Source organism: Octodon degus, unplaced genomic scaffold (assembly GCF_000260255.1).
Source record: "Octodon degus isolate 3935 unplaced genomic scaffold, OctDeg1.0 scaffold00075, whole genome shotgun sequence".
NCBI classification, from domain to species: domain Eukaryota; kingdom Metazoa; phylum Chordata; class Mammalia; order Rodentia; family Octodontidae; genus Octodon; species Octodon degus.
Window position 1 is genome coordinate 1,246,517 of NW_004524651.1, and position 14,303 is coordinate 1,260,819.

The 14,303-nt window shown below is 46.7% G+C and overlaps 1 protein-coding gene across 4 annotated transcripts in view; it reads left to right on the plus strand.

Moving 5' to 3' along the window:
* Positions 1–14,303, plus strand: part of Ankrd29 (ankyrin repeat domain 29) — a 65,351-nt gene that overhangs the window by 47,545 nt on the left and 3,503 nt on the right. For 3 of the 4 annotated variants that reach the window (XM_004635808.3, XM_023720407.1, XM_023720408.1), the window contains exons 7-9: positions 6,691–6,789; positions 8,576–8,671; positions 11,064–11,162. In XM_004635808.3, the coding sequence (XP_004635865.2) occupies positions 6,691–6,789; positions 8,576–8,671; positions 11,064–11,162 (294 nt within the window). The remainder of the gene's footprint in view (positions 1–6,690; positions 6,790–8,575; positions 8,672–11,063; positions 11,163–14,303) is intronic. The other variant, XM_023720405.1, reaches the window with a different exon arrangement.

The window sequence follows — 14,303 nt, forward strand, 5'->3', positions numbered from 1 at the left end:
CCAAGGTCAACTAAGACTCAGGACATATGAGAACTTGTATTGTAATGTCATGTAAGTCAGTAGTGTCCCAAATTTTCTGATCAAGGAGATTATGGGGTCAAAGAGGAAAGTGATTGATGATGTAGAGTGTACCTAAGGAGAGTCACATGGAGAGAAAACATTCTCTCAGGCTTTCACAGAGAACACAATGGCCAAGCAATGGCCGTGACTCATCCACATGGCTGACACTGACAAAGGACCTACAATCTGAAGTACAAGATCTCAGGATAAATCCTGAGGGGACTTCACTGACCTTATCAGATCCAAAAGCAACAACTCTTGTTGCATAGATCTTGCTTTATCTTGGTCTTAACCATCCAGCAGAAAAGTATAAAAACAAAGTATAAGACATAAAGCCACGCTGTTATGTTGAGCTGTAGGGGACTCAGGTCAACCATTTCTGACATTGCCAGTGAAGTGGAAGACCCAATACTATTATGGGCTACTGGACTCTGAATTAACATACCTATAATATTCAAATGATGGAACTAAACAAAAAAGGGGATACAGATGAATGTCCATTTTGTATCTGTGTATTCAAAATGGTTAAGATAGATATATAGTTACACTCTCAATGAATAGAGGAATTTGTTCTAACAGTGTTTGTAAATAGGATATCATGTCCACGTCTAGTACATCAAATAACCACTAGGAAGAGAGTAGCAATGTGTTAATTATTGAAACTGTCCTACCAATTTGATTTGAAACTATCTCATTGCTATTTGTTTCTCAATTAAATTATGGGGAAAAAAAGAAGAAAAAAGGCTAATTAAAAGTTTCATGCACACTGTAGCACCACATCTGTTCTGAAATCTCTACTGACACATTGAACTGTTATCAGAAAATTCTTGAATCTTCAAATAAAGACAAGGGTCTGATTTATAATTTTGTACTCCCATTGTATGAGGTCCCACCATTTTATGCGATTCTGTGACAGGAGTTCAGAAGTCACACTGAAATTTCTTGACTGAATTTTGATCCAGGCTGCAGGGAATCTCAGCAGTGGTAGGAATGACTTCCCTTGTACTTCTGTCATAGAGAATTAATAGAAACCTTTCTTGTACTTTCTGCTGTGGAGTCGTAATCCTAAAGCAAGCCACAGGCAGACACGGGAACAATGACTTGAGACTTCATGTCCCTTTCATGTATCATGAAGTTAAAGAGCCTCAGAGAGCACTGAAATCCATGGACACTCTCAAAACTCGTCTTCATCTTTCCACATCCTCACCAAGGAAAGCTGTCAAACCCTTGCACCACTACCCGTCCATGTGGTCGGGTTGTTCTGTCAACAAAATGCCTTCACATGCTTTTCTCAACTCAGTACACCTACCTTGCTGAAACAATATTTCTTTCTTTTCTTATTTATTTATTTATTTATTTATGAGTCAGGGCCTCCCCATGATGTAATTCCGGATGGCCTTGAACTCATGAGAGTCCTCCTGTCTCTGCCTCCACAATTCTGGGATCACTATGAACTGAGGTTAAAATACTGTGAAAACAATGCTTTCTGGAGTGGCGAAGATCTGGCTCTGTTTGCCCAGAGCTGCGGTTGACCTGCCATCACTCCTCTCTAACCATTCCTCCTCATGTGCTAAACTTGTTCCAAGTCCTACAGAAAGGCCACCCAACAAAGTCCCTCTGGAACAGATGCCCGAGGTTGTGGGGTGGTGCACTTGCACTCCAAGTTGCTGGGTGGTAAATGTTCTCCCGGGTCAGAAGCTTGGAGGAGCGAGCCACAGCTGGGCAGTGGAGCCAGAAGGGCTGCAGATGCATAGGAGCATCCTGAGGGTGTTGGCGGCCCTGCTGCTCGGCTGGTGGAGGGCAGGGCTCATCTCAGGCCCCCTGTGTTCAGTAGACATTCAGGTATCCTGACAGCGAGGATGCCCGAGGCTACAAGGCAGTCTGAAGGCCTGAAGCACAGGACACACTGGGCCTGGGCACCGGGGGAAGCTCTAGATCCCAGGCTCCAGTGCTTGGGCAGCATCAGCCTGGGAAGAGTCAGGGGCAGCCAGGGAGCCAGATGCGAGTCTCTGGGAAGGGAGAGGCTTGGCACTGTGGGGGCACGATGCCTTGATGCAGTGAAACCCAGCAGTCCAGCTTTAATGACATGATCTCAAGCCAGTGAACCTTGGGTTCCCTTAACCTCAGGCTTGGTTTGGTTTGGTTTGGAGTTTGGTTTGGTTTTGTTTGTCTTTTTGTCTTCTTGAGACAAGGTCTCTTTGTGCAGTTCAGGCTGACCTTGAACTCACTTTGTAGCCTAAGTTGGTCTCCAACTCTCAGTGATCCTCCTTCCTCAGCCTCCTGAGTGCTGGGATTACAAGTGTGTGCCACCACACCTGACCATGGTTTGGTTTTTAAGAGTAAGACATTTTTTTGGAGAAAAGGAATGGGGACTAGGAATCGCTCCTGAAAGACAAACAGATTGCCAATAAACCCACTGCGCAAAGGAAGTTTCTTAGAGGAAAAGCATGAGACAGGTATAAGATGGATCAAAATTATGACCAACCAGTAAGATTACAAGTATAGTAACAGGTAATGTTGGTCTACTGGTGGCAGTGGCATATGGATGATGTGCTTAGCCCTGGCTGATAACCTAGTCTTATTTTTTTGTCTTATTCTTAGTGGGTAAGAGAGGATGGCCCAGCCCTAGTGACACAACAAGAAATCCCAGGCTTCTGTTGACCCCTTAGGGAAGCATGCGGGTCAGGGCCGTGTGACTTTAACCTCCCTCAGCCGCACCTCCAGCCTGGCTTTCAGTGTGCTACCAGCTGCTGCACTCGCTGCCTCAGAGCCTATCCCTGTGTGACTGCCTAGACTATTTCTACCCAGCCTCGCTGACTGTAATACTGTGGATAGGGGAGAAAGGGGTGGAGCTTTCATTTAGCTGCTTCCAGCTGGAATCTCAGGGGTTTTTTTAATCTGTAAAAGCAAGACAATAACGGTACCTTACGATGGGCATGCTGTGATAGTTTATCTCTGCAGAACTCTTCTTTAACACAGTTGCTCTGGGTCAGGGTCAGACTGGTAGAAAAGTTATCTTGAGATGGAACCCTATTCGCTTCTGGCGAGTGTCTTTGCATCCCTCAGGCCCCCAACTTAGGTTAGAATTGGCCCCCAAGACTGGTACATGGAGGTCGCTCAGGCCTAAGACAGTAGAAGCAAAGCACACCACTTTGGAGAACATTGCTATAAAAGAAAGATGGTTTTAGTTTTTTTCTGAGTCTCTAGGACCCTAAATAAGCCTATATAAGGTGAGTTTCGAACAAAGGTCATGTCATATGCTTCATCTTGTGCTCTCATCTACCTACAAAATATGTTAGAGGATCTTAAATATAAGAGAATTGGAAGGGACTGCAAAAGTTACCCAATGTAACCATCCTTCTGGTGTAATAATCTTTCTATAAGAATCAGCCACTGTTGGGGCTGGGGAGATAGCTCTGCCGTCTAAGCTCCTGCCTGGCAAGGTCAAGGACCCAGGATCCATCTCCAGTACCACGTGCCATTCCAGCCCCAGAACCTCAGGCATGCCATGCCAGCCACCAAAACTAGATGTGGTGGTACATGATTATAATCCCAGCACTTGGGAAGCTGAAACAGGAGGATCACTATGCGTCTGAACTGTGTGGCGAGACCCTGTATCAAAACCAGTAAATAAATATATTTTCCCATTCTGATCTTCTCCAAAGCTGTACCAGGAGGAGCTAAAGCGATTCATTTTCCATTGTTTTCATTATAAAAATGAAGGCACAGACCATAATAAAGAAGCGGGGAGAAAACAGAGATTGAGGTATACGGAACAGGAGCACTGCTCCTACTCACAACTTGGTAATCAGTTGATAAATAGCTTCATTTGACAATATTGTTTTAACTCCCGTGTGACTCCTGGGGTTCAGAAAGTAGATCTGGAGGATTACCAATAATGCAACGCACAGGTGGTCCCCAAATCTCCTTTTACCATTCAATTATCAGAGTCACACAGAGTGGTAAATTAGATGAAGCAGGTGGGAGTACTTGGTGAGCGTAATTTCAGGTGAAGGCGCTTAGTGTGTCTCATGATATGTGATGCTCAGATTCTGTTTACGTTGTCCAAGCGTCTGTCGACTGGTCCTCGCGCAGACCCCTCTGCATGTGTTTTCTCTTTCAATCATATCTCTTTGAGGCTAACACTTTTGCAGAGAAAGGTACAAAGCTGAGGGGTGTTTGCTCTACCTCACAGCCAGGAATTGGAGACTGGTTTTCCCCCAAAGCGACTCTCCTATTAAGACAATGGATCTGAGCGTTCCCGCTACTGTTACAAACTGCTAATAGGGATAGTTGCTTCCAGGTGGCCACCCCTACATTTTTCTATCTGCAGTTTCACTGAAACAGCCAAGCCCTTGGAAAGCAGCCCTGCCTGCCCTCTGCTGGAGCTCCACGGGAAACTGAAGGGGCCCGGCAAGGTTTCACGCCTCCGTGGAACCCAGCCCGCTTCTCTAGCCCTCCAAGTCCTGCCTGCCCCTGCGCCCTAATAGCTGGGCAGCTGCCTGCCAGGCCGCACCTTTCCAAGCCTCAGTGGCTGCATTCGACTGCCTTCTACCTGAAATGACCTTCTCCCTCTCTGGTCGGACACAACTTCAAGACCCTCCTCAGATATCGCCCTGTCCGTGGAGCTGACTGCAAGCCCTGCATAGCACACAGTACAAGTCCTGGCCCGCTGTGTGCTTTTGGCGACTGTGTGTTAATGCAGCGCTGCAGCCATATAGAAATGCCCAGTGTCCACGTCTCTTCTCTCCTTTACATTGAGAAACTTTCATTTTCTCACCGCAGATGTAGAAGATGCTTAATGATTACTGATCATTTGGGTAAATGATTAAGTCATAAATTGGAAGAATTAAACTTCAGAATGTAGAAGTGCTTAGTAAACTAAAAGTATGAATTAAGGTAAAAGAATATCAGAGGCAAGCGTACTTCTAAGAGGCCCTGGAAAAAGCTGGAGGCTGGTAAAAAGGATCTTTCATATTGTTCTAGCCATTGTTTCAGTGCCCCTTCACCCCATTTCTCCCAAGATTGAGGCAGCAAATCCTTCTGCAGCCACTCACCCTTGCCATCTTCTGCCACCCTGCTCTAAGCCTTGGTCCTCTCTTGTTTGTCCTGTCCCTGCTTTGGCTGGTAGGCAGGATTGGAATTACACGGTGTTGCAGAAAATATAACTGTATGCCATACGTGCATCCCCTTGGTCTTCAGCCCCTTTTCCCATGGATGGATACACAGGTCTGTTTCACCAGAATGACTTCAGAGGTTCAAGTTAGCCAATTCTGGACTCTGCTTCCTCCTCTTGTCCTTCTCTCCAATGCGACCTCAATTCTGAGAAGTCAGATAGTCACCCTGGCACTGGAGGGAGCACTGCGGAGACTGAAGCCTGAGCTTTGTGTGGGTCCCTGTGCACCCTGCCTTGGTACCCAGAGGTGCAATGGGCCCCACCATAGTGCTAATCATGCCATGGTCTCTGCCCACGAAGCTGCTCCTCTGCGGCCCAGTCTTCCCAACCTGGGCAGACCCTAGGCCACTCTTTCCATAGCACCTCCAACTTCCCGCAGGGAGCTGGACATGGCTGTGGGGACAATAGGATGTCTCCAGCCCACTGGCCCAAACATCTTCCACCACCATTTCTCTTCTGTCTCTCAGGGCCTCTCCATGGGACTGGTGATTTCTTTAGGCTAATTCGAGAGGTGGAAACATCCTTTCCTGTCTGGAATTCCCCAGAAATGATCTGTGTGTTTCCATAGCATCAGCCTATTTCCCCTCCTTCTGCAACACTCAGCCACATTCAACCCGAAAGGGAGGAGAGCATAGTCTCTCAAGCTTCTCCTTCCTGCAGTAGAAGCATTTCCTGTTTTGCCTTACTGCGGGCAGGAACTACCCTTGCATCAAATGCATCCCTTGGCTATTTCACCTGTCCCTCTGCGGAACAACCATCTCAGCCTTGTGGCCTTGCGTTCACAGAAAACAGGACTAATGCACAGGAAATGCTGCCCGGAAATGTGGTCCTGCTAACTAGTGTACCCCCTCCTAGAAGACGCCTCACCTTCCCATAAAATGAACCTAAGCTTCCCTAGGACATATGTGGCTATAGGGTGTTCTGGACATCCACAGAAGGGAGTGGGAGAAAGGTCTCAAGTTCTCTGACCCTTGGACTGCACCTCAAAGGAAAATGGCCACATTTTGGTGGGCGGGAAGGACTGTGCCAGGCAGGGCACAAGGTGAACCGCCCAGAAGCAGAACAATGCGTGATTTAGGGTGAGGTGAAGTCAGCAGGTTTCTCTCTCTGTGGAATTTGGTTCTTAGTTCGGCTCCCATGAGAGCACGGTTCCCATTAGGCCTTCACGGAGTAGGTACCAGACTCTGGGGTTAAAGATCCAGCCTAAAATGGCTCAATTTATAAGCCAAATCCTAGACATTGGCCATCAATCAGAAACAGCCACTGCGAAACTCCGGCTGTGTCCAGGGCTAAGGACGCCCTTCTGCTCCCTGGGTAGTCAGGGGTGCAGGGATCAGCGGGAGAGTGGGTCTGGGAAGCTCTTTCCCAGGGTTTCAGCTTAGGGAACTGGCATCCCCGCAGGCTGCTACTGGGCAGTTGACACCCTGTCACTCTGTCGCTTCCTCTCCCTGCAGGATGGAACTGCTCCCCTGTGGATCGCGTCGCAGATGGGCCACAGCGAAGTGGTGCGTGTGATGCTGTTGCGTGGAGCAGAGCGCGATGCTGCACGCAACGTGAGTGCCCAAGTGACAGGGCCACCAGGCCACCCGCAATGCTGTCTGCAGGGCCTGCGTGTGCGAACAGGGAGGGGTACTTGTATAGTCTGCAGCTTACCTGGGCTGCCTCTCAAATTCCACCTGCTCGGTAGTTGGAAAAGAGTCCAGTTCTCTAGAACTTAGCGGGTGGTGCTGGCTCCTTGTTCTCCACCTGGGGAGTCTGAGTTCTCTTTGACCTTGGGGACAGGGGTGTTTCAACCACCTGCACCATCTGCCTCTGGTGGCTGCAGACCCCTGCACACACACCCCCAGCTGTCCACCACACTCTGACTCTGCCTCCACTGGCCCCACAACAGCCCCTTTGGTCCACAGGAGCGAGGGGCAGCTTGGGTAGAGCCGGCCCTCACTGGCTCTAAGCTTTTTGCCTCCCTGTATCTGGCTTCTTTGCATTACCTTGGCTTATGTGACTCAGCTCCTCCCCAAGCTTGGAAGTCAGAAATCTGAAGGCACATTCGGGACCACTTTACCTGCAGTTGCCCTTATCTGTACTTCCCACCATCTCTGAATCCAGGAAGGAACAATTCCCTAATCCTACCTCTCTTATCTGAAGCCAGGAAGCCCTAATGGCAGGCCATGGCAGGGTCCTGGCTCTGCAGGGTGACGTACAGTAATGCAAGAGACTCAGAGAAAGTCAGGAAACCTTGAAAAATGATGACAAATGCTGAACATTTTTCGTGTATTCATTTGCCCTTGTATTCTCTCCAGCTGAGAAGTGTGCATTCTTTTCAGAGGCAATTTTGGATTGAGTCCTTCAACTTGGGGGTCCTGATTTTTTTTCAGTTCTTCTTACATTGTAGACAGAAGTCCTTTGTCTAAGGACAGTAGGCTAAAAATATTTTCCCCCACTCTGTAGGTTTTCTTTTCACTCTGTTGGTAATTTCTTTCCATGTGTAGAAACTTTTTAATAAGATGAGATCCCAGTTGTTGATTCTTTGATTATCTTGTTTTGAAACTCTGTATCATTGGGTGTTTTTTTTTTCCTCTTTAAAATTAAAAAAAAAAGAATGACAGAAGCTGAACGTTCTTGGATTTGAATTTGTCTTTCTTTGCCCTCTTCTGCCTCCTCCTCCCCTTTTTTTCCTCCTTCTAATTGTCTCTTTTTAAAAAACACATTTCAGGGCCGGCGAGATAGCTCAGCAGAGTGAGCATCTGCTTTGGCAAGTGTAGGGACTAGGGTTCCAGCTGTATAGGGAAGCCTGTGCCAAATACATTTAAAAAAAAAAAAAAAAAAAAAACCTTCAATTTTTCTCCCCCTTCCCCCTACAGGGTTAGATAAATTTTTAAAACAGTAAATCAAATTCAACAATAGTTTAAATCATTAAAGACAGTTAAACAGCTTTTGCTAAGTCATTAATAAGAGCAGAGGATGCCTCTTGGGACCATCAGTGCCCTAAAAATGCATGTTTGGAATTCTTATGGGGTATAAATTCCCCCCAGTGGCAGCGTTCGAAGATCATGCAGACCAGTGACGGTGACCCTTTCGGAGCTTTCAGTGATGCAGCCTGCTGTGGCCTGCGTGCCGGAGGCTTGCCGCCACTGACACAAATGGTCACGTACTGTGTCTCATCCTCTTCCGTGCAATATTAACTGCTTACTCTGTCCTGAAATGCTGCCACGTGGAGACAGTGCCGATTTTTGCCTTTTTCTGACACAAATACTTTGCTTCCATTACTCCACTGACTTTTTGTTCTGAATCAACACAAACGTGTGAATAATCAAATTTCATTTCCCGTTCTCGGCTCAGGACGGTACTACAGCGTTGCTGAAGGCCGCCAACAAGGGGTATAATGATGTGATCGAAGAGCTGCTTAAATTCTCACCCACTCTCGGTCTTCTGAAGGTAAAAACTAAAGAAAATTACACCATTCTTTAAAGGAAATAGGTTAGAAAATAAGCCCACAGTGGGACTCCCGTGAATTTTCGTATAATCCGCCTGGTTAATGTATTCTTTTTACTTTGTGTTCCTTTTTTTCTCCTTCTTCTTTTTTCTGATACTGGAACATGCTTCCAGCTTGTTGCTAAAGATACATGGCAGAAATGAGAAGATTAAAAATAAGGACAGTCTATCAGTACCTAGTTTTCCAGAAAAAATATATATATACATGTATATATATATACATATATATAATAGTAATGAAACTGGTAAATTAAAAAGTAAACTATATTGGTATCACTTGGAAGATCTGTAAAGTCAAGAAAGAACACAGTGATGGCCTTCTTTCTGCTATCCTGAGCAGCGACCCATTTGTTTACCTTAAATGAAATAAAATTAGCTTCAAATGCCTGAAAATTTAAGAACATATGACTTTACCAAGTCCTGAGTCTGCCAAAAACCAGAACCCAACAAGTCTTTGGTAAGGTTTTATCATCTTGGACCCAAACCTTTCTAAGCTGTCGCGCATGTCAGGAGCCAACACACACTCTGCCGTCGTCAGGCGCTGAATACTGTAGTCTTTGCAGGCTGCTTAGTGTCTGCTGCAGGTGCCCGACCCTGCCGTGGTCTCAGAAAAGCAGCCAGAGAAAGAAACAACAAAAGCCCAGGCCTGTGTCCCTATAACCTTTATCTGTGGACACTGGAGTCAGGAAATTTCATATTTTCACTTATTCTAAAACATTCTCCTTTTATTCTTTAACATCATTTTTAAATGCAGGAACAGCCCTTGGCTCATAGGACTGCAGAAACAGGGGGTGGCCTACATTTGACCCAAGGCCATAGCTTGCTGGCCCCCGAGTATGTATGTCCCTGCTTTCTTAAATAGAGGGTGCTACATCTTTTCTACGTAGGCACAGTGGCTTAGTAGAGTGGGGCTGTGCCCTGAGGTCTCTCAGTGTGTACAAAATCTGTTCACCCCTGAATAGCTCCAAGAACTTTTAGGCTGCCTTCTATCTGCCCTGTGTGTCTTTAGACTGCACTTTTACTGTCAGCCAATCCAGATCTGCTGGTGTCATGCACTGGTCCGCTCCCCTCTCCTGAGGAGCCCCCTCTAATCTTCCACAAACCCGGGAGCCAGAGTCATAAAGCTGCACTTGTTAAAATTGTTTGTAAAATAAGAATGTAGGGGGCCGGGGAGATGGCTCAGTGGAATAAGCGCTTCCCTGGCAAGTGCAAGGGTCTGAGTTCAATTCCCAGTTCAAAAAAAAAAAAAAAATTCTTCCCTGTAAAATAAGAGTGTATCATCTATAAAATTGAATTTTATGAACAAAAGGAAAGAGCTTTAGAAATGGACTTTGCAGTATCAAGTCTTATGTCTAACTGGTCTTTTTTTTTTTAGCTTTTGTTTTTTACAAGCCATGTTGCAAATAGGCAGAGTTGATACACTAGCTAAGATTTAGGATTGTGAAGTGTTACCAGGTTAGTGAATTTTCATTTATTACCCTTTTTTTTTTAGACAAACATTTACTTGAGAGAGACAGTATAGCAGTAATTGATTGAATTTTCATGCATATTATATACACAACCACAGAGAATGCTACTTCCCTGGAACTTTTCTCCAGGAGTGACTTCTTCCTTTTCCAAAATCCAAGTGGTTCTTATTACAAGTCACTAATAGGATACCAAGCATGCAGGTGGGTACAGCTAACAGATAAACGTACCTCCTGGAACCAGTGTTCTCCATTTAGTTACTCTTCTCCACCCCCAGATCCAGCTACATTCTGCTTTCAGCTGCTCCCTTATTTTAATAAGCATCTGTGCCACCTTTCTTAGATCAGTATCCCATCTACTAAGCCCTTCTGTGCTCAGATACAAGCTGACTCAGGACTCAGGGAAGTGGCCTCAGCCCACAGGCTTCCCCTTATGCCCTGTGACTCCACAGCGGGCAGAGTGTTTCTGGCCTGCTGGTGGACACTGGCCACATGGCTGCTCCTCCAGTCCTGCTGGAAGTGGCTCACCAAAAGTGCAAAGACTTCAAGAAAGGACAGCTTGGCACAGTGCTACTGTTTTTTCTGCAGTGAGTTCTGAGTTATCTGAGCAACCATGAAGTCCCGTGCACCCCAGGGCCTGGCTTCCAGGTTTCGTTTGCAGAGAACATTGGCAGTATTTCCACTGACCACGGCTGTGTGTCTAAGAACACCATATCGGCCAGTGATGTGACTTTGAAACTACAGGGGAAGATAAGAAAGATTAAGACTCTGACATTGCAGTCTCATCACCAAGATCGTTTATGATGAAAGCCATGCCAAGTGCTGGTGGCTGTAAGTCACTCCTGACGCCTGCTGTCATTTTCTCTTAGAACGGCACAACAGCTCTCCATGCAGCGGTGCTAAGTGGGAATATGAAAACAGTTGCCCTGCTCCTGGAAGCAGGGGCGGACCCAGCCCTGAGAAACAAGGTACTTACTTAACCTGTCTTTTATCTCCATTAGGCCCTGCTCAGAAAGACAAGGCAAGATCCTCCTAAGCCATCTCTCTGACTCTGGTCATGCTCTATGCTTAAGTTACGCATGAGAGGGACCTGCAAGGTTGCTGTCAGTGGGCTATTCTCAGGTAGCGCGCTGGGTCTCATGTCATCGGTGGCTTTCCGTTCATAGTGGAGCAGGCTCCTGGCAGGGACTGGGGAGGGATTACCATGAGGCGTAAGCAGTGATGTTCTGTCTTCAGAGATGTCCCATGTTCTGGTAGTTTATCGCCGTCCCCTTAAGTGTGTCGTTCTTCTTTTCAGAGTTGCTTGTGCTGTTTGGTGACCACTTGGGGAAATGTTGCCTTTATACTGTTACTAGGGCTGCATGCCTCAGTTATTTTTTTGTTTTGTTTTTCTCTGTTTTTGTTTTGTTTTGTTTTGTTTTGTTTTGTTTTTTTGGCAGAACCAGGGATTGAACTCAGGCCCTTGTGCTTGCCAAGCATGCATGCCTGAGTTATAACGCCAACTCTTTAAAATAGGTCATTCTAGATCCTTAGCTTACAACCAGGCTAAACTTGAAAGTCTAGGATCACACAAGAACAACTGAAAAAAGGATTGTCACAGTACTCACTTCTGTCAACATCTGCTTCAAGCTGTATTTACTTAATAAACAGGTTGTAGGGGAATTTCTGCCAAGGCCTAAATGGTTAATCACTGAAGATGGACACGGGGTTGGCATTTATTAGTAAGGAAAGGTAAGAAAAGCAATTTTCACTTTACTCTATACCCAGGTACTCTGAATTTTTATATGAACCTATTCTTGTGTCACCATTTTTAATAATAACAAAAACATGGCGACAGAGCTGTCCCTTACTGGTACAGCAGTTGCCTCGCACACATGAGACCCTGAGTTTGATTCCCAACACTGCAAACAATAAATAAATATACAGCTCTATACATATATACACATATGTATATACATATGTACCTGCATGTACAATACATACACTCTTCACACCATACAAAAACACACATGCACACACATAAGTTTGTAACATTTTGAAAAGGAAGCATTAAGAAGTGCCAGTTAAACAACAGGCCAAAGCCAAGGGTGACATTTCCCCCATTTGGCTTAGCACATAGAAGAATTAGCGCCGCACTCCTAACAGTGCGTGCTGGAAGGTGACATGCTGCTTATCTCTTCATGACATACTCAGGTTTGCATTCCATGAGCTGACCTCGCTGTGAGATAAGCCACTTGAAGTCATAACAGCCTTTTTTTCAGACTTTGTCTTTAGACCTTGTACACAGACTTCCTAGAAATCAGCCTTTGTTGATGCGGTAACCAAGATTGAATGAAGGCAGAGGGGACGTGTTAGCGCCTTCAGATAGAAACTGAAAACGCAGTACCTCCCGTGCCGCCCAGAATAGTGGGATAGGCTGGCAGGGGTAATGGTCACAGGCACTCTCCAGCCGCTGAAATGCCGGACTCTGACCCTCCCTGCAGCCACTCGAGTTTGTTTGTGGTTGTGCATGTTGTAGCCTCTTCCTGGGAAAACTCTCAGAGTCCTGGGAGTGACTCTGCCTGCCCAGAAAGGAGGAAAGGAAGCCCTCACTGTCCGTCAGCCATGAGACAAGCCAGCATTTTAATGGCAGCTCTAGAAGCAAGAGTTCTGGGATTCTAGCCTCTCCCCAAAACTCTTGAAAGGGCATTATTGGCCTTCGTTCATTCATTCAGTCAGTCAGTCAGTCAGCCAGTCAGCCAGTCAGTCAACCAGTCAGCCAGCCAGTCAGTCAGCCAGTCAGCCAGTCAGTCAACCAGTCAGCCAGCCAGTCGGTCAGCCAGCCAGTCAGCCAGTCAGTCAGTCAGTCAACCAGTCAGCCATTCAGTCATCCAGTCAGCCAGCCAGTCAGTCAGTCAGTCAGTCAGTCAGTCAGTCAGTCAGCCATTCAGTCAGCCAGTCAGCCAGTCAGCCAGCCAGCCAGCCAGTCAGTCAGTCAGCCAAAACACTGACTGACCACCTCCTAGTTTTGTGTGGGGCTTGCTGTGGTGAATAAGAGTCACATGGCCTCTGCTTCCAGGGATCTCAGAGCCTAGCATAGAATACAGACAGTTAAGCAAACAGTTGTGATACAGAGGGACAAGAACGAAAGCAGGAGAGTAACAAAGCGTGACTTGGAAGCCAGGGTGTACACTCTCCTGCTACAGGGCTCCCAAGATTTCTGCCCTGGGTCTTCATTGCACATGCCAAGGAGAAGATTAACCAATGGCGCTAAGAGCCACTCCTCCCTATACCCACCCCCAAGGGTACAGGGGCCTTGTGGTTCCCACAGTCTCAACTGAGCACTGAGAACACATCTCCTGGGAACAGTGGGGGAAGTACAGTGTAGCATCGGGGTATCAACCACACGCACATTCTGCTCCAGCTGAGGGCAGTGAGCTGGCCGCTAGGGGGAGCTGGAGCGTGAGCCACAATAACAATGAATGCGAGTGTACCAAGAAGAGACCCAGTCAGGAAAAGGGGGGTTTGACCCCAGGGTGTTAGACCTAGAAGGATGATAAATAGAAGTGTAAGGTGACTGACCAAAAATTGGCAACAAAATGTGAGACCATGAAGCCTTTTTTTAAATGGCAAAAGGTACAGAAATGCTGTGTCACTCAGCCGCTACATCAATAAGCTAGGAGACAGAGGTACAGCCCTTTAGCTCCTTCCTAACTCGCTTGCTCTCTTGCTCCTCACCAAGCACTCACCATGCACAGCCCAGTTCGTCCTGTTTTCTCTGAGACTAGATGGAGCTGTTTATCAGGAGCATCTCTCTGCGGACCCGAGGTGCTAGGCCTGTACAGCTTCTGCTCTGCAGAGACTAGCCCGGCAGGACAAGAGATTTAGCTCAGCAGCACAGCACCTATCTGGCAGGCATGAGGTCATGAGTTCAATTCCCAGAGCCAAAAGAGAAAAGAAAAGAAACTGGCCCAGTAGTAGACTTCCATCCCATAGAGGCACCTCTGGTCTACAGCGAGCATTTCCTCGCTGCCTCTGTCCAGCGCAGCAGTCCGTGGGCAGGAGTGCAGCTACAGCACACGCTGCATAGCAGACCGCTATGGCAAACTCACAGTTCCCACCAAAGAGCA